This window comes from Muntiacus reevesi, chromosome 10 (assembly GCF_963930625.1).
Source record: "Muntiacus reevesi chromosome 10, mMunRee1.1, whole genome shotgun sequence".
Classification (NCBI taxonomy): domain Eukaryota; kingdom Metazoa; phylum Chordata; class Mammalia; order Artiodactyla; family Cervidae; genus Muntiacus; species Muntiacus reevesi.
This window is the reverse complement of record NC_089258.1, coordinates 10,541,652-10,568,913: the sequence shown is the minus strand read 5'-3', so window position 1 is coordinate 10,568,913 and position 27,262 is coordinate 10,541,652. Positions and strand designations below refer to the sequence as shown.

The window sequence follows — 27,262 nt, the reverse complement described above, 5'->3', positions numbered from 1 at the left end:
GGACTGTAGCCCTCCAGGCTCCTCTGTTCATGAGATTTTTTTTTTTTAAGGCAAGAATACTGGAGTGGGTTGCCATGCCCTTCTCCACAGATCTTCCCCACCCAGAGATCAAACCCGCATCTCCTATGTCTCCTGCATCCCACTGAGCCTCCTCGAAAGTTCATATATAAGTGGATATATATTTTTCAGCTTCTTTTCTATAGTAGGTTATGACAAGAAATGGAATACAGTTCCAAGCTATACAAGAGGTCCTTTTAACTTACATTAATTGCTAAACACCATGTTTTATGCAGTTTCATTACATGAACCTCATCTTCTTTTCTAGGTCCCCAAGTTACAGTTCAGCATCTGACCATAAAACAAGAACCTCAACTCAGGCCCATTTGTTCAAACTATGGCACAGATAGACATGTAGTTAAAAGCAGAGAAGGAAGCTATTCTAAACAAGAACCTGAGTCTCTGAGACAAATTTTTAAAAACAATTTTATGTCTAAAAATAAGGGAGTAAAACATAAGCTCTAGTAGTTACTGCTTGAAGAAAGCCATCTATTGGCTCTGTAACAAGGTTAAGTAAAACCTTCTCTTACCAATCATTAAAGGTACATTTAGGTTATACCCGAAAAATTATAGGTGCTTCGCAGTGGTCATTCCAAATTATACAAATAAGATACATTTTTAATCTGAGTGCTGGAGTCACTATATGAAACAGGATCTTCTGTGAAACGAAACATCTGCCTTTTATTCTTCTCTATCACTACACTACAGAGGATGTTCACATTTACAGACCATTCTTCTGTTATTTTCTTAACACAAAGTAGAAATGAAGAGTGACTCCCTAATATTGCTCCTACAGTTTCCAAAGCCTTTCTGAGCTCCCAGGAGGACCTAAGACATATCCTTTGTCTGAAGATCTCATAAGATGAACGCTTCCAACACTACCCTCAAGGCAGAAAAGTGATAGAGCTAGAATCTCTGTCCAGTAAAATTTCTCCTTGGGGATATTCACCACAAGTGCTTCTAAGGAAAAGAAGCATCTGATCAAGATGAGGAGAACCAAATCCCATGGCAGTGGCTGACACACACAGAGGAAAACCCTAGCCCAGACCGGGGCACCAGCTGAATCCAGGGACACAGAAAGGTCCTCAAAGCCGTGGGTGGGTCTGGTTTGCAATGCTTATCCCACAACTTGTCACTCTTGGAAAGAGACCTGGGAGCCCATGTGTATCGCATAGAAAGGTGACTCTCCGAGAATGTTTGGGAAAAACAGCATCAGCATTCCTTGGAAACTGTTAGAAATGCCAATTTTCAGGCCCACAGCAGATCTATTAAATCAGAAACTCTTGGAGTAACCCAGAAAGTCTGTGTTTTTATAAGCCCTCCAGGAGTTTCTGAGGCAAAGTCAAGTTTGCAAACCACCACCGTAGGACTAATAAAAAATCTTTGTAGTACAGCCCCCTCCACCATCACCACCACTCAAGCCTTCTTCATGACTGCAGAATGAGAGATCTTTCCTCCTTCAGAAGAAAGAGGCCAAAGGGGGAGTCAGGAGGAGGTTTAGCCATTATATTTAAGAACTCTACTGCTGTTCCTCCTCATTCATTTCAGGTTTGGGCATCTTGTTCATGGGCATGCACAAAGAGAAAGGAGAAAGCATCAAAATGGATCTGATCCACCCCAGAGCCTGCTATACACTGGACAACCTACTGCTACTTAAACATCACTTCCAAGTAAGAAGGCAACAATAACAGTAAACGTTATGAGCAGTATAGATCAAGAAAACCCACCCAGTTGTCTCCCCAACACAACTAAGACATCACTAACTGTGGTGTCACAGCTTTCCCCAGCTAGTGGCATTTATAAGAGACCATGCAGAACTCACCAATAACATGAGTCAACACATAGGTTTAAATACCGGAGCAAATGCTTTTTAATCACTAAAACTCTTGCCTACTTATATCCCCCCAAAATGAATTTTCAATTTTCTAAAAGAGACCAATAGTCTATTGTGGGCAACACAAACCCTAATTTTTAATCGAGTACTAGGAGCTTTTCCACTAAAATAAAAAATGACTCATTCACAATGCTTCAGTGTACCTCCAAAAGCTGTTCTTATTTTGCTTCCCAACACTTTAAATTTCAAAAGATGAGAATCTGAAAATGTAGCAGCAACACAAAAAGCACGCCACGGAAATTCTAGAAGTCAAATGTACAACAGAAAGGACCTTTTTTACACAAAATATGTGTGTCTGTCACTTGCCTACAGGCACTAGCCTGCCTTTCTGAAGTAAAAGCAAAACTCAGACATAATTAGTCACTTGAAAACTCAAGAAACCAGTTCCATGTCTTCTGGGACAATTGTCCTCAATGAAAGTGGGTAGTGCTGAGTAATCAACATGATTTTGCTCTGTCTTGATTTGTAGTATCATAGCTTTGTTGCTGTTTTCTCAGCCTTCAATCCTAGTCATTGTAAATCTAGCTGCTTCCTTCTTTAGTGTAATTAGCATTAGTCATAAGCCAAAAATGATTCCACATAAGTAGGAAAATAAACACAACCCTTCTTACCTTTCATGCCAAACTTGGAGTGTCTTGCCAACTTCAGCAGAAATAGCATTACCAGTAGACAAAATCCCACTACAGATGCAATTACCACCACAGCATAGACCTAGAGAAAAGAAAAGAGGGCAGTCATGACCTTGCTAATTAGTTCCTTGTACCCTGAAGCTGCTGCTGCTGCTGCTGGAGATAGTTAATATTTATTGAATAATTACTACTTGATTTTCTGAGAACTTTATGGATATCAATTCACTTATTCTTCAACAAACCTAGGAAGAAGTATATAGGTCCTATTATTATCCCTATTCTACAAGTGAGAAACTGTAAGTTAAAACTAATAAAAATATTCATCCAATTGGTATTATATAGATAAACTATACTAACACATCACATATTATATAATACATAAATAATAGGTATTTTATCTATCTATCTACCTATGTACCTACATACCTATCTAGAAAGAGAAGAGAGTGAATATAAAACATGAATGACAAAGTCCTAATAAATTTTGAAGCTGCTGAAAGATACAGGGGAGTTCATTCCTCTACTCTCTCTATCACTGTACATGTTTGAGAGTTGTCCATAATACAGATTTTTTTTTTTTAAGTTGGCTATTGTTGCTTTTAGGAAGTTAGGATGCCTGGAGCAGTGAGCAGGTCTAGAAGGGAGCAGGAAAGAATTGGAGAGTGAGCTCAGCCTGTGAAGGCCCATGGGGTTGTAGACTTGACATGTGACCTTTTCTGTATGTATGAGAAAGATCAATACAGGGTTTTTTTTTTTTTTAATTTAAAAGTGTAATTGCAAGTTGTGAATCACACAAGAGAGACAGTAAATGCAGATCTTTGTGAATCTTGTCACAGCTCCGAGCTGGAAATCACAAAAGCACAAGTGCATAATGCTAAGCACACACTAGTAATTTAGAAACAAAGATGGACATAGGGTTATCTTCCATTTTTGTTATTCACCCCAAAGTCCCACTTCCAAAATATGTCTGTTTTTATAAACCAGGAGTTGGCAAACTTTTCCTGTAAAGCCTCATATTGTAAATACTTTATGCTTTGAAGGCCAAGAGACTCTGCTGCAACTAGTCAATTCCACTGCTGCAGTGTGAAAATAGACACAGACAATATGCAAGCAAATGGGCGGGTCTGTGTTCCAATAAAACTTTACTGACAACAACAGACAGATAGCTGTATCTGGGTATAGTTTAGCTGGAACTTAATTAGCACTCTGTGGAAAGAAGTGCTTGATGGTTAAGGTGATTTTGAAGTGAAATGAAGTGAAAGTTGCTCAGTCGTGTTCAACATTTTGCAACCCAATGGACTATATGGCCCATGGAATTCTCCAGGCAAGTATACTGGAGTGGATAGCCGTTCCCTTCTCCAGAGGATCTTCCCAACCCAGGAATCAAGCCCACATCTCCTGCATTGCAGGCAGATTCTTTCCCAGCTGAGCCACCAGGGAAGCCCAGGGATGCTGCTAAACATAGTGAAGGGCCCAGGACAGTCCTCCACAAGAAAAATTATCCATTGATAACAACGTTAATAGCACTAAGGGCAGTGTAGTCTTACTTGGTGCCAAAATAAATGCTAAATTTTCAAAAAGTGACTGATGTGTCTGCCTCATCTTGGAATGAGGATGAGGCTGACAGAACTCCCAGTCAATACCTGTAATGAAACAAGAAATAAGCTTTTATTGTTTTAAGCCACTGAAATTTTGGGATTTTTGTTACTGCAGCATAGTTTATCCTGATTAATATACCTATATAATATACTATATATGGTATTCACATACCATAGTGAGAGGCAGTATCAAGTGGAGATTAAGAAGATAGATTCTCCAAGTTCAGAATTTAGATTTACCACTTATTAGTTGCATGGTTTACAAATCACTTAACCTCTCAGCATCTCGTAATCCTCATACATAAACTAGGGGATATAATAACTCTACCTTGCAAGTTGTTGTAAGTTGTCAATCATTTAATACAGGTAATGGGCTTGACACAGTGCCTAGTTTAATAAGTAATTAATTATGTTTGCCACAATGATGATAATAATGATAATAATAAAACTGAGATTTAGAAAAACATTAGAAAGCAGCCCAAGATCATACCTCTGCAGCTTGGGACTGAAATAAAAGTCTAGCAAATATAAAACCTGTGATTTATGTGTGATTTATCCACTACATTGCATTTTCAAAGTGTGTGGCTGAGAGTGAAAGCAGAGTAATAAAAAACACATGACTCTAGCTTCCCAGGTGGTGCTAGTGGTAAAGAATCAGACTGCCAATGCAGGAAACAGAAGAGACGCATGTTCAATCCCTGAGTCAGGAAGATCCCCTGGAGAAGGAAACGACAACTCATTCCAGTATTTTTGCCTGAAAACATTCCATGAACAGAGGAGCCTAGCAGACTACAGTCCAAGGGGTCACAAAGAGTAGGACATGACTGAGCACATACACACTCAAATCCCCCCAGCGGAACCTTCAGATGGGGTTAGATGGAGACAGCATTAAATAAGCCGCAAAACACAGAAAAGAGCACATGCCAAACACTTGTCGAGGGTGGAACAAAGGTGTGATATTTCTCTTTCTCTGCTGCTTCAGTTGTGAATGGCTCTCCCAGACAACACTTCTACAGATGTTTGAGCACACACTTAATTCTGTCTCTGTGACCTATATACAAATAGAATTGTAGTGATTCCTAAAAGGCAAGTTAGGAATCAACTTGTTCTAACCAAGATCATTTCCCTCCATCTCATCTGATGGTTTTGTATATTACTTTTTCAATCTTTATTTCTAACTAACATTTTCATGGGAAAGAGACCATCAGCTATAAGTTTCTCTACCCTATTATTAAATTCCAAAATCATACAGATAAGCAAGTTCAAACACTATCTTATAGGAAGGAATCTGAGATGACGAGAGATTTGGAGGACCTGCCCCGAGTCCCAGGATCTCTCTGCAGAGCCACAGTACAGTTTTCCCCACTTTGGAAAGTACCTGGTTGGCATTCAGGAGACCTTTGTCCTTATGTTCCCAGGATACCTCATCTTTACCAGATGTGACAGTTCATGGATGCTTCACTTTTCTAAGACTCTGTTTCATCATTTATACGTGGGGATAATATACTTGCCCTGCATTCTTTATTTCATTATGGAATGTTTAAGTTAACTTAGAAAATGGAAGGTGATTGACTCCAGAAAAGCAGTTAATGATCTGCTAGCAAATATTTAAACCTATTGAAGCAGTTCTAAATGTAAAGAATGCTTTAATAAACAAAGACTCCTATGACCATGAGAAGAATCATTTCCTCAAAGACACATTATTTGATAAATACAGAGTTTCATGTACTGTGTGTATTTGTGTTGGGGAGGGAGTGTCTTCACATGGGAGAAAAGGAGTAAGTTTGTTGGTTTGTTGGTTGGTTGGTTTTTTCTAAGGCTACTTCTCAGTATACAATAAGGAGCTGCTTTGCTCTGAAAATTCAGCAGCATTCACAAGGGGCATTTGTTGCTTGCAAGTGTCTTCCAAAGGCTTTGAAAAAACCACTGAATTTTTTATCAGCTCCCTGACTCTGAAACTTTTCTTCTAATCTAATGATTTCTGGTGATCAGGGGCTATTGATGTAGTAAATGTTTGATCCACACATAATTTTGAAATTTTCTTTAAATTCTACAAAACACTGAACTGCACTCTCATGCAAATTCCTAGGGGCTACAGGTGGAGTCAAAATATACAGACTTTCAACAAAGATTATTTTCACTGATCTTGCTCTCCAATACCCTACTATAGACAGTTCAAACATTGAGATATACCAATTAGGGGTTTAAATTTAGTGTTTGAATTCAAAAGAGAAAACTGAAGTTAGCATACAATTTTTAGTAATTGAGATACATACACATCAGTGGGTTTAATACATGCTCCTTGGATTCCTTACATACTCAAACAACATTCTCAAACCAAGAAACATTAAGTGGTTTGGTATGAGAGTAAAAACTTAAATGACTGCACAAGGAAGGAATTAGAAAACATCCTGCAGTTGATTTAACACAGCAGTTTTTCTTGCGTTTCAATGCATATAGTCATCTGTGGAAACGTGTGTGTGTCTCAAAATACTGGATGTGCATGTTATATGTTGTAGTTAAGTTGCATCTCTTTTTGAGGCTTCTGATCCCACCGCCATGGCCCTGGTTTAAATATTCAACATATCTCTTTATTATTGAATCAAACACCTAAATCATCACCCCACGTTCAATCCTTCTCTTCTGAAACCCATTTTAGAGTGTTCATAATCAGTCTAATCACCTCTAGGTGTCAGGTACTATTCCAAGGAGTAGGAATACAGCTGGGAAAAACACTGACCAGGTCACCTATACTAAGAATCTTATTAAAGAATCAAGGAAAGGAAAAAAATACTAAACATGTAAACAAATAAATACTCAAGATAATTATCACAATAATAACTGCTCAAAAGAAAATGAAATAGGGTAATGGATGCTGCTAACCACTCTAGCTAAAGCTGTGTGGTGACCAATGGGAAGTGCACGCCTCCTAGAGAAAAAAGCAAATGCGAAAACTATGAGACAAAAGTATGCCTGGAGTATGAAAGAGAGCATTTTAAAAAGATAACTGGTACACAGTGAGGAGAGTGTGCAGATGAAGTCAGAGAATCAGACAAGGGCAAGATACGTAGGGCCCTATTAACCATCATGAGGAGTCGGGTTTATAAAACAAAAGTTTCATTACAATACATTGAGAAGACTCTGAGAATGACAATAAAAGAGTGACCCTATTTGTGCTTTAAAAAGGTCACTCAAGGGAGAGGGTTCAAGATGGTGGTGTAAGAAGATCCTAAACTCACCTCCTACCATGGATGCAGCAAGTCTGCAACTAAATATGAAATAATTCCCTCAGAAAAGGATCTGAAAACTAGATGAATAGAGCCTCCACTTGTTCCATCACAAGTATAGTCATGGGAATGGTGTGTAAAAAAGATAAGGTTTTGGAATGTATTCAAACTTAAGTTATTACCAACTTAAAACAGGATAGTGCTTACATACAGTGTTATATGTGAACTTCCCAGTAATCACAAGGAAAAAACTTATAGTTAAAAGAGGAAAAAAATGATAAAAAGAATCTAAACATAACACTAAATAAGACCACCAAACACAAGATAAAAGAGAAAGAGAATAAGAAAGGAACAGAAAAGAACTAAAAAAAAAATAGCCATAAAACAACTAACAAAATGATAATATATACTGGTCAATAATTTCTTTAAACGTAAATGGGCTAAATTCACCAATCAAAAGACATGGAGTGACTAAATGGATTAAAAAGCATGATCTGTATGTATGTTGCCTACAAGATACTCACTTCAGAAGAAAGAATACACACAGGCTGAAAATGAAGAGATGGAAAAAGATGTTCCATGAAAATGAAATAAAAAGAAAGCTAGAATAGCTATATTCATAACAGACAAAGCAAACTTTAAAACACTGTAATAAAAGACAAAGGGCATTAAATAATGATAGAGGGGTCAATCCAGCAAGAAGATATAACATTTACAAACGTATATGCACCCAATACAGGAGCACCAAGATTCACAGAGCAAATGTTCAACATTCAGAAAACAAAGATCATGGCATCTGATCCCATCACTTCATGGCAAATAGATGGAGAAACAGTGGAAACAGTGGCAGACTTTATCCTTCTGGGCTCCAATCACTGCTGGTGGTGACTGCAGCCATGAAATTAAAAGACACTTACTCTTTGGAAGCAAAGTTATTACCAATCTAGACAGCATATTAAAAAGCAGAGACATTACTTTACCAATAAATGTCCCTCTAGTCAAGGCTACGGTTTTTCCAGTAGTCATGTATGGATGTGAGAGTTGGACTATAAAGAAAGCTGAGCGCCAAAGGATTGATGCTTTTGAACTGTGGTGTTGGAGAAGACTCTTGAGAGTCCCTTGGACAGCAAGGAGATCCAACCAGTCCATCCTAAAGGAGATCAGTCCTGGGTGTTCATTGGAAGGACTGATGCTGAAGCTGAAACTCCAATACTTTGGCCACCTCATGTGGAGAGCTGACTCATTTGAAAAGACTCTGATACTGGGAAAGATTGAAGGTGGGAGGAGAACGGGACGACAGAAGATGAAATGGTTTGATGGCATCACCGACTCAGTGGACATGAGTTTGAGTAAACTCCAGGACTTGATGATGGACAGGGAGGCCTGGTGTGCTGCAGTCCATGGGGTCACAAAGAGTCAGACATGACTGAACGACTGAAGTGAAAGGGAGAAATCGAAAGAGATACAATAATAGCAGGAGATTTAACACCCCACTTATATCAATGGATTGATTATCCAAAAAGAAAATTAATAAGGATGTATCAGACTTTGACATGTTAGACCAGATGACCTTCCAGATTTACACAGAACATTCCATCAAAAAGCAGTAGATACACATTCTTCTCAAGGGCACGTGGAAGGTTCTCCAAGACAGTTCACATGTTAGGTCAGTGAACAAGTCTCAATAAATTTAAGAGGATTAAAATCCTATCAAACATCTTCTCCAAAGACAATTATATGAAACTAAAATTTGGCCACAAGGAAAAAATTGGAAAAACTACAAAAACTAGAGATTAAGCAACATGTTACTGAACAACCAATAGGTCTTTGAAGAAATCAAAGAAGAGATAAAAATTTATAGAGATGAATGAAAATAGAAATTTTTCATACCAAAGTTTATGGAATGCAGCAAAACTGGTCACAAGAGGGACATTCATAGCAATACAGGTCAACCTCAATAAACACAAAAAGTCCTAAATAAGGAAGCTAACTTTCCACCCAAAGGAACTAGAAAAAACATAACAAATGAAGCCAAATATTAGTAAAAGAAATGAAATAATAAAGATCCAAGCATGAATAAATAAAGACTAAAAAATAGAAAAGATCAATAAAACAAAAAGCTAGCACTTTGAAAAGATAATATCAATAAAACTTCAGCTAGACTAATAAAAAAGAGACTCAAATATATAAAATCAGAAGTGAAAGAGGAAAAATAGCAATGACATCATAGGAAAACAAAGGATCATAAGAGGCTGTTACAAACAATTATTTTCCAAAAAACTGGACAAACTGGAATAAAAGGATAAACTCCTAGAAACATAATTTTTTAAGACTGAATTATTAAGAAATAGAAGATCTGAACAGACAAATTACTAGTGAGGAAATTAAAACAGTAATCAAAATTCTCCCAACAAGCAAAAGCCGAGGACCAGGTCGTTTTACTGGCAAATTCTACAAAAACATTCAAAGAGTATTTAAGAACTATCTTTCTCAAATTCTTCAGGGAAAAAAAAAAAAAAAAACAAAAAACAACAACTGAAGAAGAAGGAACCTGCCAAAAGCATTCTACAAAGCTAACACTTCCCTGGTACCAAAACCAGACAAAGACACCACGAAAAAAGAAAATAACTGGCCAATATCTTGATGAACATAGATGCAAAATCCTTAACAAATATTAGCAAAATACATCTGATATGCATTAAAAGGATCACACACCACAGTGAAATGTAATTTATTCCAGGGATTCAAGGATGGTTCAATATCTGCAAATCAATCAATGTGATACATAACATTAACAAAATGAAGGATAAACAATCACACATGATCATCTCAATATATAAAGAAAAAAGCACCTGACAAAATTTAGCGTCCACTTATGATAACAGCTCAACAAAGAGGTCAGGAACAAGACAAAAATGCCCACTCTTGCCGTTTTCATTCAACATGATGTTGGAAGTCTTAGCCATAGAAATTGGGCAAGAAAAAGAAATGAAAGCATCCAAATCAGAAAGGAAAAAGTAAAACTGTCATGATTTGCAGATGACAAGATACCATATTAAGAAAACTCTGGAGTCCACCAAAAAATTATTATAACCAGTAAATTAATTCAGTGAAGTCACAGAATACAAAATCAATGTTCAGATATGTATAGCATTTCTACACACTAATAATGATCTATCAGAAAAAGAAACTAATAAAGCAATCCCATTTGCAATTATACCAAAAAAATAAAATACCCAGGAATAAATTTAACCAAAAGTGAAAAGACCAGCACACAGAAAACTAAGACAATGATGAGAAATTGAAAAAAAAAAAACACAAATCAATGGAAAGATATTCCATATTCATGAACTAGAAGAATTAATCTTGTTAAAATGTCCACAGTACCCAAAGCAGTCTATAGATTCAGTATAAACTCTATCAAAATTCCAATGGCATATTTCATAGACCTAGAATAAATAATCCCAAGATTTGTATGGTACCACTAAAGAACCCAAATAGCTAAAACTATCATGAGATAGAAGAACAAAGTTGGAGGTATCTCACTCCCTGATTTCACACAGTACTAAAAAACTATAGTAATCAAAACAGTTTGGCATGGGCACAAAAACAGACACACAGATCAAGAGACAGAAGTGAGAACTCAGAAATAAACCCATATATACAATTAATATACAATATATAATATACAATATACAGACAATTAATTTATAACAAAGGAGCAAAGAACATACAGTGGAGAAGAACAATCTCTTCAACACAACAAATGGTGCTGGGAAAACTGGACAGCCATAAGCAAAAGAATGAAACTAGAAAACTATCTCATGCCACCTGTAAAAATTAACTCAGAATGGATTAAAAATGTGAATGTAAGACCTGAAACCATAAAATTCTTAGATGGAAACACAGGCAATAATATCACCGACATTAGTTTTAAAAATGTTTTTGTAGATCTGAATCCAAAGGCAAGGGAAACAAAGGCAAAAATAAATAAGTAAGACTTCATAAAACTAAAAAGCTCCTTTACAGTGAAGGAAACTGTCATCAAAATCAAAATTCAACCTATGAGTGAAAGAAGATATTTACAAATCATATATCTGATAAGGGGTTAATATCCAAAATATATAAAGAACTCATAAAACTCAACAATAGAAAACCAAACAACCAGATTAAAAATGTATGGAAAATCTGAATAAACATTTTTTCCTGAAGACATACAGATGGCCAACAGGCACATGAAAATATGTTCAACATCACTAATTATTAGGGAACTGCAAATCAAAACCATGTAAGATATCACCTCATCCCTGTTAGAATGGCTATTATTGAAAAGCAAGAAATAACAAATGTTGGCAAGGATATTGAGACAAGAGAATCTTCAAACACTGGTGGTGAGGATATAAACTGGTACAGCCACCATGTAAAACAGTATGGAGACTCCTCAAAAAATTAAGAATAGAAGTACCATATGACCCTGTTTGTCTACTTCTGGGTATTTATACCAGAACATGAAAACACTAATTCAAAAGGACATATGCACCCATATGTTCAATGGACCATTTCTAGGGAAGAATTTTAGGCACAGAGAGAGTGTGTCTTCTATCTATTATCTCCCAGCAATAAACAGGTATCTGGGATTCAGTGTCAGGCTGCCTAATTCAGGACAAGGGAATTCTGGTCAGGGTAATCCTCTCTCCCTTCCAACCCAGCTTTGGGAACTCAAAGAACACCTAGTCCACCCTCTGTCCCTGGCCTCCCCTCCTCAAGAATCCTGCTCATACATCGCATTCCATGCTCAGTGATCATGACTATCCACTGAGAAGCAACATTCATGGCTTTCCCATGAATGATCCCGTTATCTACTTGGTAAAGCTCTGTTCCCACCACCCCCATGCCACAACACTGCACTGGGTCTATGGCAGCCAAGAGTGGACAAGAGACTTGTATGATACTGTATGATATCACTTCTCTGCAATTTTAAAACAATACAAATGAATCCACATGCAAAACAGAAACAAACTCAAGATTTAGAGGCTTCACTGGTGGGTCACTGATAAAGAACCTAACTACCAGTTCAGGAGATGTGGGTTTGATCCCTGGGTCAGGACGATCCCGTGGAGGAGGAAATGGCAACCCACTCCAATATTCTTGCCTGGAGAATTCCATGGACAGAAGAGCCTGGCAGGCTATAGTCTATGGGGTTGCAAAGAGTCAAATGTGACTTAGCAACTACACACATGTTCAATGCAGCATTATTTACAATAGACAAGATGTGTTGACAACCCAAGTGTCCATCAACAGATGAATGGATAAGATGTGATATATAATATATATACATATATATTTGTTGGAATATTATTTAATGGAATAATACTCAATGGAATTGAGTATTATTCAATGGAATATTACTCAGCCATTAAAAACAATTTTTGTGACAATATGAATGGACCTTGAAGGTACTATGGTAACGGAAATAAGTCACACAAAAGACAAATGCCATATGATTTCACTCACCTGTGGAATCTAAAAAAACAAAACAAACAAACAAAACAGAAACCAACTCATAGATACAGAGATCAGATTAGTGGTTACCAGAGAGAAAGGGGGTCAGGGTAAGCAAAATGAGAGAAGAGGGTCAACTGTATGGTGACAGATGGTAACTAGGCTGGTGGGATGATCACTCTTTAGTGTACACAGATGTGAAATTACAATATAATACAGCTGAAACTTATTTTAAAAAAAAACTATTTTAAAAAACATCACTCAGGCTGATGCATGAAGAAAGGCCAGAAGATCACAAGAGTGGGAGAGAGAGACAGGATGGAAGGCTGTGGCAGTCATCCAGGAACAAGCAATTGTGGCAAACTTTCTATGCAAAGAGCCAAATGATAAATATTTCCAGCGCTGCAGGCCATACAGACTTTGCTGCAACTACTCCATATGCCCTTGAGTACAAAAGTAGCCACACACAATATGTAAATAGGCATGATTCTATTCTAATAAAACGTTATTTATGAACATAGACATGTTAATTTCATATAAAGCTCATGTGTCACAAAACATTATCCTTCTTTTGTTTTTTTCCAAACCACTTAAAAATGTTAAAACTATTCTTAGCCTACAGACTACATAAGCTGAACTTGGCCCAAGGGCCATAGTTTGTGGACAGACAGGTTTGAAGTTTACAAGGAGAACTCACACGATGTCTGACTGGGTGCACATAGCAAGGAAGGAAAAGAAAAGAATGGAAGAATCTGCTGGGTTTTGACCTGAGCTGCTGCCCGAGAATCCTGGGGAGATGAATTCACACCCCCTTTAATGTTCTTCACTGTGCCATAAATCTAACCACTTGGCACTGAGATTCAAGATCTCACGGTCAACTTCCCCAGTCTTGCCTCTGACCACCATCCTTCACACGCCCTGCCTTCCAATCAAGAATGTTTCCAGTTTGCAGGCTCTGGCTCACACACCTACAAGGCCCTTCCTCTTCTTTCTTCTGTGTACAAATCCCAAGCATCCATCACAGGCTGTGACACCTGTCCTACAGACTCCTCCAGCTCTCCTAAGAGGAAGGACCAGGGTGCCACCCCTCTACATCTACCACTCCCATTGCCTTGCTCAGCCTCTGTTTGCATTTTAGGTACTAATATTCACATCTCTGGTCTCTGCCCTAAGTATAAGAACCAAAGGGATAGATCTGTATTTCATTGATATTATTATATCCTCCCATGGCCAGCCCCTTTCAGAACTTACTGGATTTCTTACATTCTGTAGGCACTGAAATTTTTATTAGGATATTTAAGGAGACAAGTGTGAAGATGTGGAAACAAGAAGAATTATACATATTCCTGAACGAGATGCTGGGCTGGATGAATCACAAGCTTGGATCAAGAGTTCCAGGAGAAATATCAGAAATATCAATAACTTTAGGTATGCAGATGATACCACCTTAATGGCAGAAAGTGAAGAAGAACTAAAGAGCCTCTTGATGAAGGTGAAAGTGGAGAGTAAAAAAGCTGGCTTAAAATGCAACATTCAGAAAACTAAGATTATGGCATCTGGTCCCATCACTTTATGGCAAGCAGATGGGGAAAAAATTGGAAACAGTAAAAGATTTTATTATCTTGGGCTCCAAAATCACTGCAGATGGTGACTGTAGCCATAAAATTAAAACATGCTTGCTCCTTGAAAGAAAAGCTATGACAAACCTAGACAGCATATTAAAAAGCAGAGACATCACTTTGCTGACAAAGGTCCATATAGTCAAAGCTATGGTTTTTCCAGTAGTCATGTGCGGATGTGAGAGTGGGACCATAAAGAAGGCTGAGTGCTGAAGAAGTGATGCTTTCAAACTGTGGTGCTCAAGAAAACTCTTGAGAGTCCGTTGGATAGCAAGGTGATCAAACTAGTCAATCCTGAAGGAAATTAACACTGAATATTCACTGGAAGTACGGATGCTGGAGCTGAAGCTCCAATATTTTGGCCACCTGATATAAAGAGCCAACTCATTGGAAAAGACCCTAATTCTGGGAAAGATTGAGGGCATGAGGAGTAGGGAGTGACAGAGGATGAGATGGTTGGATGGTATCATTGACTCAATGGACATAGTTTGAGCAGACTCCATGAGATAGTGAAGGACAGTTAAGTCTGGCGTGCTGCAGTCCACAGGATCACAAAGAGTCAGACACGACTGAGCAAGTGAAGAACAACAACTGAATGAGAAATCTGGTTTCTTGATAGTCTAGTAATAATCTTTTAAAGGACAATTTTTTTTTGAGAAACTTAAAGTTTTTGAAAGTTACCATACCATGTTTTATTCTCACTAACAATATCTAGGGGCTTCCCAGGTGGCATTAGTGGTAAAGAACCTGTCTGCAGGAGACCCAAGAGTTGCAGGTTCCATCCCTGAGCCAGGAAGATCTTCTGGAGGAGGGCATGGCAGCCCACTCCAGTATTCTTGCTTGGAGAATTCCATGGACAGAGGAGCCTGGCAACCCACGTGGTCACAGAGTCGGATATGACTGAGTAACTTAACAGGCACACACGCATGCCCGCAGTAATAGCTAAGGCTTTCTATTTTTCCACAACCTTGCCAACATTTGTTTGTATCTGTCGTTTGTTTTGTTTTTGGCTTCCAAGTGCTATGTGGTATCTTAGTTCTCAGAACAGGGATGGAACTCATGTCCCCTGTTGGGTGCAGGGTCTTAACCACTGGACAGCCAAGAAAGTCCCTAAAGGACAGAAATTTAAAACAGGAATCATCAGCAATAAGTCAGAGGCTATACAGCAGCTTTATGTGTGTGTTAGTTGTTCAATCGTGTCTGACTCTTTGTGACCCCATGGAATTCTCCAGGCAAGAATGCTGGAATGGGTTGCCATTCCCTTCTCCAGAGGACTTTCCCAACTCAGGGACTGAACCTGGGTCTCCTGCATTGGAGGCAGATTGTTTACCATCTGAGCCATCAGGGAGACCACAGCACTTTTATAAAGTCTCTTAAATCTTTCTATTAGTTCCTCTACCCTTCAACACCATATTTACATCTGAATAAAAGTGTTTTGTTGAACAACTGGCATTGAAGGTCCCTCAGGCATTCAACCAATCAAAATGCTCAGAACCAGTTTAGGAAACAAGTAAGCATCTCACTCACCGAGAGGTGTTCCCGACCCGTGTCAACAACACCTGTGGGAAGGGTTCCATTGCTTTTGTTCGTGGTGTCCCCAATGTCATTTGCTGCGGTCCCGTAATCTTAAATTGGAGAAACGGGAAAAAGAAGGAAGCATGAAGTTGTCTTTAGGCTGCAATCCAACATGAGCCACAGTAGAATCCAGAACAATGCAGGACAAATCACAAGCTTCCAAACCACTGACAGTGTGGCTGGGGAGAAACATGACGCCCCCCACCTTGGTTTAAATTCACTGTAAGACTGAGTGATGTCAAAATCATATTCAACTCAGATCTTTACATCACTGCTTTGTTGGTCAAATTCCAAACCAGGTTTAGGATTTTTCTCTGCACATGAAGGTTTTATATTATATAATATCAATATATTCCTTTTTTGATAAAGTATTTAATGAAAATACAAAAAAATCGGCCATACAAGAGTCATAGATTTATAGGCCTAGAAGAGTCTTTGGAAATTGAGTCTAACCACCAGTTTTACAGCTGAAGAATGAAAGCTCAGAGATGTTACTAGTAATCACTAGTTTTAACATCAACTGGCAAGAAGGCAACAGTCTAGAAATCAGACTTGAAATCAGCAGCACTGATTTCCGGACATCTTACTTATTCACTTAAAATAGAATGTGGACTCAGCACTGAGAGCGACTTGAGTCCACATTTGAACTTTTTAAAAGAGTTCTGAATTGCCAATATTTCAGTTGCAGAATTAATGTATAGGGAACTTCACCAACACAACACTTAGAATTGTGAGGCTATGTTCTCATAGTTCTTAAATGTAGCTGCTCCTCTGGATCAATTTTAGCCTACATGGATCAGGATAGAAATAAGTGATTTTTCTGTAGGGAGCATCTTTATTATTATATATAAAAGTCATAAAAAGTTTTTAGTAAACTTATTGCAGACAATTTTTTTTATAAATGATTTGTATTTTTATTCTAAACAGACATGGTGCCTTCAATTTCGATCCTGAACAACCAACCTCATTAAGCCAGCCCCAGCTAATCTTCCCTTGGTAGAAATATCATGCTGGCCTCAAGGCAACCAATTTAAATTATATTCTTATTAGCAGAGTGTTCTTTTGAATGTGAATGAAAATTAACAGAAACAGCATTTATTTTCTATCTGTGGCTGTTTCATTCTTAACTGCAAAACTATATTCTTACCATTTTCATTTTGAAAATATTAGAACTTATTAATATTTCAAACACTAGGAGATATCATTTATTTGCTTATTTCTCCTCTTCATATTATATCCAGCTACTCATACAAAATTAAATCATTAAAGTATCTACAGTTTAATATAACAACATTTTAGGCCAAATATCCAAAGTGTGATCTGAGTCCAATGGAAAGACTTAATTTTAGAGACTTAAAATTATTGGAAAGGAGTTCAAAACATAATTTTAAAATGGAAAAATCACAATACAATTTCTCTGTGATACAATTTGACATACACTTTCTTTAAACCATATTAGAACAAATAAATATAAAAATACACAAATCACATCCACAAAATCACCCAAATCACAACAGCCTGGAGGATATATGGTTTAACATGCATAAAGCAAGAAAAGACAATTTAATTCCCTGGATAAAATTAGCTCAAGTTAAATATACACACATAAACACAGAGAGAATCATTTTATATTTAAAAATGCAAATTATTCTTACATTAAAAATATAAACATACACATTTGTCAAGGTGTGCATCAGAATTGAAGAATAGACTATTTTATAAAATAATTATATAAATGCAACATTTTGATCAATGTAACTTTTTATCAATTTTAAATTTCAAGCCAAGTCTTGAAATTGAGCCTGCCATTTCCCCAGAAGAAGCCTCCTGGTCATGAAGGTGGTTTCAAAACTATTAACAATGGATTCTTATACCTAGTAAAATGACCCTGGAATTCAATTAAAATAGCAAAGGAAAGATGAGATATTTGGTAAGCTAATACAGTGGACAGTTTGGTTCTCTCCTTCCACATTCCAAAAGTAAAAGGGTTAGTTCCTCAGTTGTGTCTGACTTTTTACAACCCCATGAACTGAAGTCCTCCAGGCTACCTGTCCATGGAATTCTCCAGGCAAGAATACTGGAGTGGGTATCCAATCCCTTCTCCAGGAGATCCTCCCAACCCAGGGATCGAACCCAGTCTCCTGCCTTGCAGGCAGATTCTTTACCATTTAAGAGAGACCCATTTTATTCAAGGGAATTTATTCCTCTATTAAAGTTGATCTAAACTCCAGGGGTGGATCTATTTAACCAAGGGTTAATCCAGCCCTCAATACTGGAGGCAAAAAATGAACCATGACCAATTGAGTCCTGAGTCAGAAACAGGGAGGGTTTGATGGAGGTCTCTGGGAAAGTTCTCCTTCTTCTGGAACAATTTCAGAAGTTCCTCCTTTTCTCCCATCAATGTGAATGACTCATTTTAAGACTATAAGAGAAACCAGCCTTCAGTGAAGCCAGCACAATGGGCAGGAGGGTGTAGAGATGGAAAAACACAAACAAACCTGGATCCCTGATGATATGGTTGAGTTGCTGGTTTCACCAACCTTAAAACATGCCTTGCCTTTGAGGTTCCTGTCTCTGAGCCAGGCTTTTTCATTACATAAGAAACATAATTTTGAATTGGGTTTACCGTCATAGCCAGAAACTGATACACCTCCCTTTTCTTGGTAGTCAAGGCTTTTAAACAGGTAATTAGTTCCCAATTATGGAAACAAAATGTCTGTTACAGCGGAATGGATTTACTACTTCCAAGAACAAGCATGAGAGAGAAAACACTATTTACAGGCATTGTAAATATCAAGGGAAAACAGCCATCAATACCGAATGATTTTTGAAGTATTATTTTGGCCTAAGTCATGCTTGAAGTGTATATTTAATTGAGCTTAAAGTTCTTCTTTCAGTTGATTTATTACATTTTAGACAAATATTTTGAAAAAATACGAAATACAGACCACATGATAGCTACCTTCATAAATTACATCAGGATAATTTGGGTTTGCACCTAAAAAGCAAAACAAAACAAAGATATCTTGTTAAGTATGAATTCAAAGTTAAAAAATTACTAACTAAACCCACTAAAATTGGCTAAATACATATTGAAGGTTTTAAATTGAACAGGTTATTTTATAGGTAAATAAAATCTGAAATTTTAGGTTTGCTTCATGCTAACCTTGCTGCTCTTCCCAAGCCCACAACCCCTGTCTCTATTCCAGAAAGGAAAAGAAAAGGGCAAACAGAAATTAAAAATCACTTTAATGAGAAAAAATTCTCATTAAACCATCAATGAACTATGACCACTTTTTTTTTTGCTGTTTTCTATTAAACACTTGATCAATTTAATTGTAATTTTGGTATTTTCATTCCAGAAAAAGATAATTTCTGATTCACTTTGATTATTCTCTGATGACTCAGGGTTTACTTTCAAACTTTGTTTTGGCAGGTCCATTTGTATTCACAAACACATTATTAACCAAACTGGATGATAACACCTAAAGTACAATTTTTCTCTCCACTTTGTCTTGAGGGATATTTCCAAGACAAAATAACCCTTTTATTACCCTAATATAACACAGAAAAACAAATGTACTTTCTCTACTGAGGTTACAAAAAATGTTATGTCAAGAAAGAAATTCAAGAGTATGCCATTTTTTTTTTTGGATATGTCTTTACTGATGGTCAGGATATTCTGTTTTAAAATATTTCTAAGAAAATTTGCAAAAAAATTTTTTGCCTTTTTAAAATCACTGTTAACAAGAACAGGTGACAAAAAAAATTTGCTACTTATTCTTCAATCAAAACTATTGAAACTATAATATCTATATGAAGGCCTGCTTGGAATTAAAATCAAAATTTGATGTAACATTTAAGTGATGACAAAATGAATTTCCAAAGTCACTTTCTATGCTTTTAGTCTTTACTCACTGTGTGAAAAATAAAATTTGTAAACTACAAAATTTACTTTATTCTCATTTCATTTCTGAACTCTTAGCAGAAAAATACTTAAAATGAGTGAACTTTGAGCCTATTTTCTGTTTTTATAGCTCTTAGTAAATAATCAAGATTAATCTAAATGAAGTACCAAATAAAAGTGATCCTAATATTCAAGCCAGAATTTCAATACAGTTCACCTAGAAGATACCTATTTTAGCAGGGGGAAAAATAAGTAGACTGCTGTGCACTTTGATTCAGGGATATTGCATACTTCTGTGCTTTGTACAACTCCAGGGGGCACCATTAAGACTGTCATCAATGTTAATAGAATCACCTGAAATTGTGACGTGCACAACCTGTACAGACACTTCTGATGAACCTATGTCAATTCATGCAAAGTCATCATTCCAGTCATTTTCAATTATATTTTGAGTTTTATAATCCCAAACATCATTTCGAAATAGCTTTGAGTTATAAAATATCAATAGACATTGTCAGAATTATTTGTAGCTGATACAACATTCCTGAGAAGGCTCTTGAAAGTGACTCTGCAGGTTGAAGGGGAATTCAGTGAATAAAACGAGGGAATGTCTCAGTGGAAGCTCTGGGAATGTCATTAACAGGACATCTGCCCATCCTCTGAAGTCCTTTCTCTTTGCAACATCCTTCGACCTAATGACGTCCCCCCAAAGTTAGGATTTTCCACAACTGCTGAAGAAAAGGTTCTATATTCCCAAGAAAGAAAGTCATTCTTTGCACTGCTCAGTAATGTTACTATTTTTTTCTTTTGCTTTTAATTTAATTGGAGGCTAATTACAATATTACAGTGGTTTTTGCCATACATTCACATGAATCAGCCATGGGTGTACATGTGCTCCCCATCCTGAACCCCCCTCCCACCTCCCTCCCCATCCCATCCCTCAGAAGATCCCATTCTGATCCAGTCCCACTGATCTCTCAACATACAACCTGAATCTGCAAGGCATCTGCCCACTAGAGTCTGGCTCCTCACTTCTAGACCTCACTCTAGGTCTCCAAGGCCCAGAATTATCTCACCATGGCCCTGCACAAATTTCCTAGGACTGGTCAGCCCCTTCCCTACAACAGTCACCTCCAGGGGGCCATGCCACCAGTATGAGCACCCTCTGACACAAGACCCAGGGAGGTGTGAGGAGTGAGTGTGAGCCAGGACAGGTGGGCTGAGGTGTCCACATGCACACCCATCCCCTTCATACTGCTCTCACCATATCACCGGAAGCCCAGCGCAGGGGCCATGACTGGGGACCAGCTCTACTGAAACCACTATGCTCCAGCTTGGAACTCCAAGAGTCTGAGAACCCGACCTGCAAACCCAGGCTTCCAGGTCATTATAAATATATATTTGCCAAGGTAACAGAATGGACTAAGTCGCTTCAGTCATGTCCGACTCTTTGTGACCCCATGGACTGTAGCCCTCCACGTTCCTCTGTCCATGGGATTCTCCAGGCAAGAATACTGGAGTGGGTTCCCATGTCCTCTCCAGGGGACATTCCCAACCCAGGGATCGAACCCACATTTAGTATGTTGCAGGAGGATTCTTTACCTCTAGTACCACCTGGGAAGCCCAAGGTAGGAGAATAGAACTTATTTTTTTAAATTTAACAAGCATTAACTTGATTTATATTTCTTAAGTATTTGGATTGAAGTATGTGGACCCTCATTTGTACTAGATTAAACAACCATCTAAGATGGCCTGAGGCCAAGGAGTTTTAAGTTTTAAACCTGGGACAGTTCTGAACAAATTCGTGCAGTTTGTCCAGGATGGAGGCCTTTCCTGGACATAGGAAGTGCTAGAACTGGGACGAGTCGGTCACTCTGATTTCTTCTCATACCCTCAACAACCCCACATGCAGTCACCACCTGATTCCATCAGAAAGTAAAGAGGCTCTATGGATTCAGAGCCAGATTTATCTAAACTACACATGAACGTACTTCATCGAATATGACTGATATACAGGTATATTCAGGCTCATCACAGAAAGGGAACATCCAAACTCATTATTCACACAAAGTCCTAGGAAGATCCAAAATGTTGAGTCAATTCAATATAGCAAACGGATACAGAAAAATGGGATTTGGGGTGGGATCAAAAAGAAATAGGTTAGCTCAGAACCTGGAAAACAGGTCCTTTTACAGACTTTTGATTCATATCAGTGCATGGTTTCTCTACCAAGTTCACCATCAAAACCATGAAGTCGGGTCTACACATTCTGAAAAGCACTGTTTTCCTTGTTTCATTGTCCCAGATGCATGAGAAGTATTGTCATTTTACTTTCATTGTCAGGAATAGCCAAATTTAGCACTAGATTATGAAACTCACAGAAAGACAGCGTGGGAGGAACAATTTTTTTTTTCCTCCCTACCATACTGTACTATGTCTGATGAGGACCTGCTCATCAAAAGAAAGAAATGTCTCTTCCTATACAAAGGTTTAGAAGGCCTGCTACACTGAAGGATGCACGGACCCAGACTTTACAAAATGCTAGGGTCACATGACTCCAGCTGACCCCAGCTTAACAAGCATATTATTTTGCTTCTGGCAACTTCTGAGTCAAGCTAAGCTTCAATGATGTTTACATGCTAATAGCACAGTAGCTATTAACATCATATTAAATGCAGAAACAGGAAAAAAATCACCATTTCCTTTTCAGAATTTTGGCAATGGTCAAAATTCGAAGATAACTGCCATTTTAAAGTCTAATTTCTCACTGGTTCCTTTTATTTAGCTTGAATTCATTCACTATGTATCATTATGTGCTAAAGGTAGGAACCACTGTTGGAGATAATCAATATTAAAAAGTGAGTGAGAAAAGATAAACACAGGCTAGGAGGGGAAAAAGTCAATGAAAAGAGAATGAATGAAAGACAAATGCACTTGAGTAATGCACTTGTCCTGGAGATTTGAGAAGGGTTATGGGGCGACTGAACTGAACTGAACTGATGGTTCTTCAAACCAGGGTCTCCTGCATTGCAGGCAGATTCTTTACCATCTGAGCTACAGGGAAGTCCCCGAGAGAGAGAGAGAGAGAGAGAGAGAGTTATGGTTTCTTGAGGGCTTCCCCAGTGACTCAATGGTAAAGAACCCACCTGCCAAAGCAGGAGATGCAGGAGATGTGGGTTTGACACCTGGATCAGGAAGATCCCCTGAAGGAGGAAATGGCATCCCACTCCAGTTTTCTTGCAGGGAAAATCCCATGGACAGCGGAGCCTGGAGGGTAATAGTCCATGGAGTCGCAAAGAGTTGGACATGACTGAGAACAGCACAGCATGATTTCTTGAAGACTATCCTAGTAGCTCTCATTAACTAAGAAATCTCAGACAGAAGCAACAGAGGTGGGCTCAAGCTCTAACGCTTCGTGTTGGGAATCTCCAGAATAAAATATGGGCTTCCTGGGACTCCCTTAACACACTGGCATTCCAAACGAGCAGCAGACTGTTCTCCACCTCCACGGCTCACTCAAGTGTAGAAGCTACAACTCTTTCCCAACCAAAACAAGATGAGTGCCCATGCCTGTTTGTCTGATGTTCAAGTACCATCTTCTGAAGAGTCTGTTGAGTACCTCAGGTGCTACACTCACTAGTACCTTGTTGCTGACCTAAGGCCGGTGGTCAGAAATTATGGGAAGACAGTTAACAGGTCCAGAGTGCAGCCTGAAAAACCCCAAGTGGAAAAGAACCATGAAGATTGTATTACCGCCACACATACACTCCTGACAAGGTTCTGTGTTCAATGTGCCACGCCTTCACTCCAAAAGATGGACCCTGAAGACACTTAGGCTTCTAAACATGGATGACAGAATCACTTCCCCCCGCAACAATATCCAACCAATGTCATCCACCATTCTCTTAAATCCATGCTGAATGGCTTAATGTGAGGGCCTATTTATTTCTATCTTCTAGACTCATTTATAGCTCATGAGTAAATCTTATGACTTTGTATAAACCTTCATGAGTAAATCTTTATGATTTTTTAACTGCAAAACACTACACTAAAAGGAAAAACACATTTGCAGGATTAAAAAAATTGGGGGAAGATAGGTAGCCTGACCAGAGGGTTCACTTTCCATTCTGCTCTAGAGATAAAAATAATAGCGGAGGCCAGAAGACACATCTGTTTCCTTCCTTTAGGCTTTTCGTCTCTAACGCTTTAAAAAAAAATTTTTTTAAGACTTTCCTTTCAATTCTTTTTGCAGACTCTCTTTAGTGTGATTTTTAAAAATATTTCAAAGGATTCCATATGATAAAAGAATAGCAAAAGATTTGTTCTTTTCAAATAAACTGTCCTTTGCTTTGTCAACAGTGTTTTCTAACTCAGGGCAGACCACCTTTTGATTTCCAGAGCCTTCTCCCCATCCCTCTCAGAATGGCAGGCGGAACTCAGGGACCAAAAACATCGGTGGTTCAGGCGTCTGGGTCCTTTTCTGGCTGAATCTCTGCAGTGCCTGCAGCACTGAGAGCCTCTTCCCTTTTTCTACAACAAAGGAGTCTTCCACCCGACAGAAGAGAATAATAGCATTGGCTTGGCAACTCCTCAGGAGCTTCAGGAGGCGTAATTAATTAACATTAGTCCTCTTGAGACAAAAAGAGCTATTTAAGTATAAATCTTAATTATCATGATTATTATGAGTCTATAGCCGAACCATACCCTTCTCTGTTTTTAAGGCAGAAAAGCAGGCAAAACTTTTCTGCCATTCATTCCCAGGACAAGACATGGGTCCTGAAAAATGGCCTCAAGAACAAGTAGTGGGGGGGGGGGGGGGGGGCTTTATATTTTCTGAATGTGTAACATTTGGAGATATTTCCTCACACTACATTCTTTGGCCTAAGTACACCAAGTCTAAATCTGCCAGTTCGAGGGCAATTCTAAGTGCTGTAGAGAGCGCTAGTTCATCCAGACGTCATGAATCTTTGGATAAAATGGCACAAATGAAAAGCTGTGGGGAAAACTCCTCCAATATTTATAGTTTGCTTCTGACGCACATTTTGCATAGGAGACAACTGCTCCCGAATGAGGCAGCATAAGTCACTAACTCCCACTGCTTGTGTGAATGAGCATTCTTGAGCTGTGACATTCTTCCTGAATGAGTGGGCCATAAAGGCACTCTTCATGTACCGCCTAAAGAACGGAAAGCTTTAAAATCTGGGTATTTTATCATCTAGCACTCTGGTTAGGTTTGTTCCAAGCCTAAAACATTCATCATTTGGATCATGATTTCGACAAGAGAATCTACTCTTAAACAATCAATGTGTTCATGTTTACAATAATACCTGACCTTGAATGTTCTTGGAACCTGTATCTTCTAATCAGAAGATGCTAGCAAAAGCTCCAGGTTTCTTCCACATGGCCCTCACAAGCAACCTCTCTGCTGTGAATTTCTGCTTAGAATTCTGCTTAAAAAGTTACCCTCTCCACTTCTAATCTCCACTCAGTCTCCACACACATTCATGTTCATGAAGCAACTTTTCTATATGTGGGACTGAATTCCAGTGACAGCCACATAATGGATCAATTTCATCTTCAGTCAGTCAGTCAGTTCAGTTCAGTCCAACTCTTTGAGACCCCATGAATCGCAGCACACCAGGCCTCCCTGTCCATCACTAACTCCCGGAGTTTACTCAAACTCATGTCCATCAAGTCGGTGATGCCAGCCAACCATCTCATCCTCTGTCGTCCCCTTCTCCTCCTGCCCCCAATCCCTCCCAGCATCAGGGTCTTTTCCAATTTCATCTTAGACAAGTCTTATTTTTGACCCATAAGCTAAACAGGATACAGAAGAACCTTTGGAGAATCCGCAGATAACCCCTTGCTTTCTGTGTGTGTGCCTGCACCACCATCTCTACTTATTCCCTCTCCTAAGCCTCCTTAAGTCATCATGCTATCGTTGTTGCTTAGTCACTAAGTTATGTCCGACTTTTTTGACCCCATGGACTGTAGCCCGCCAGGCTCTTCTGTCCACGGGATTCCCCAGACAAGAATACTGGAGTGGGTTGCCATTTCCTACTCCAGGGAATCTTCTCGAGCCAGTTATCAGACCCGAGCCTCCTACATCTGCTGCATAGGCAGGCAGTTTCTTTACCACTGAGCCATCCCAGAAGCCCCGAGCCATCCTGCTTTTAGCTAAACCCAATCAGAGTGCTTTTCTGTGCACCAACTACTCCTTAATTTTATCATTATTCCTGGTTAATGCCCTTGGAGAGTCAGCGAGGTAAGCTCAATGGATGCCTGAATAGTCCTTCCAGTGTTCACACTGCCCCCGCCCCAACCCTCGCCAGATTTTGCAGGGAAAAAGTGAATAAACTGCCTTCACTACTCAAGTGTGATCCATGGATTTGCAGCACCACCTGGGAGCTCACTCATTAGAAATGCAGATTCTCAGGCCCTTCTCCAGATCATGGAATCAGAATCCGCATTTAACAGGATCCCCAGGAGATCTCATCACTCATTAAAGGTTGAGAAATCCTGATTTGCAATTCCTTGGCAAGTGTGACCAAAGTCAAAAGACCCCAGTGTTCAAAAAAGATAGTACTTTTTCAGTGGAACAGAGTAAACCTGAAAATAGCATACCTAAATATTAAGGGGGCTGGATAATGATTGCAAAAATGTTAGGCCTAAGGGCAAGAGATGTGTTTTGCCTCTAGAGGCATATCTCTAGGTCCCACTGCAAATGGGAAGGGGGAAAGGAGAGAGCTTAGACACCTGAGGCAGCTTATATTCACCCACCCTCTCTCGGAACCTAACACTGACTCAGTTTTCTGCTAAAAAGGCCAATTCTAGAAAAGCTCATGTAGTCAAGTGACAGAGTCCGGGGGTCCTCTTCTCTGGGCAAGCCCAAGCCCCCAGATAAGCGAGGACAAAGCCAAAGCTGAGATGAAGCAGCTCTGGGCAGCAAGTGTCTTCCTAAGGCCGGAGAGCATAAGCACTAGGGAGGTGAGGATAGGCACACCATCATCATGTTCTTGCCCTTCCCCCAGGAGCGGACAGCACTAAGCTCCTCCCTGTGTGAGGTGAGGGGCCCTGAGGCCACTCCCAGACATATTTCTCTTCACAATCACCTTTAAGTAAATGTTAGAACCTGACATTTTACAGAGAAGGAAAGCTAGATTTGGAGGTGGTAAGAAAATTGCTCAAAGCCACAGAGGTTATGAAAGACACAACTCTTAGGCAAATCAGAGCCTAGTCTCAAACCCTTCCCAC

The 27,262-nt window shown here is 38.8% G+C and overlaps 1 protein-coding gene across 2 annotated transcripts in view; it reads right to left on the bottom strand.

Annotated features, from left to right (window-relative positions):
- NTRK2 (neurotrophic receptor tyrosine kinase 2) overlaps positions 1-27,262 on the bottom strand; it is a 388,739-nt gene that overhangs the window by 285,179 nt on the left and 76,298 nt on the right. For both annotated transcript variants that reach the window (XM_065946651.1, XM_065946652.1), the window contains exons 11-13: positions 19,064-19,099; positions 16,054-16,151; positions 2,563-2,662 (exon numbers count right to left, since the gene is read on the bottom strand). In XM_065946651.1, coding sequence (XP_065802723.1) covers positions 2,563-2,662; positions 16,054-16,151; positions 19,064-19,099 — 234 coding nt within the window. The remainder of the gene's footprint in view (positions 1-2,562; positions 2,663-16,053; positions 16,152-19,063; positions 19,100-27,262) is intronic.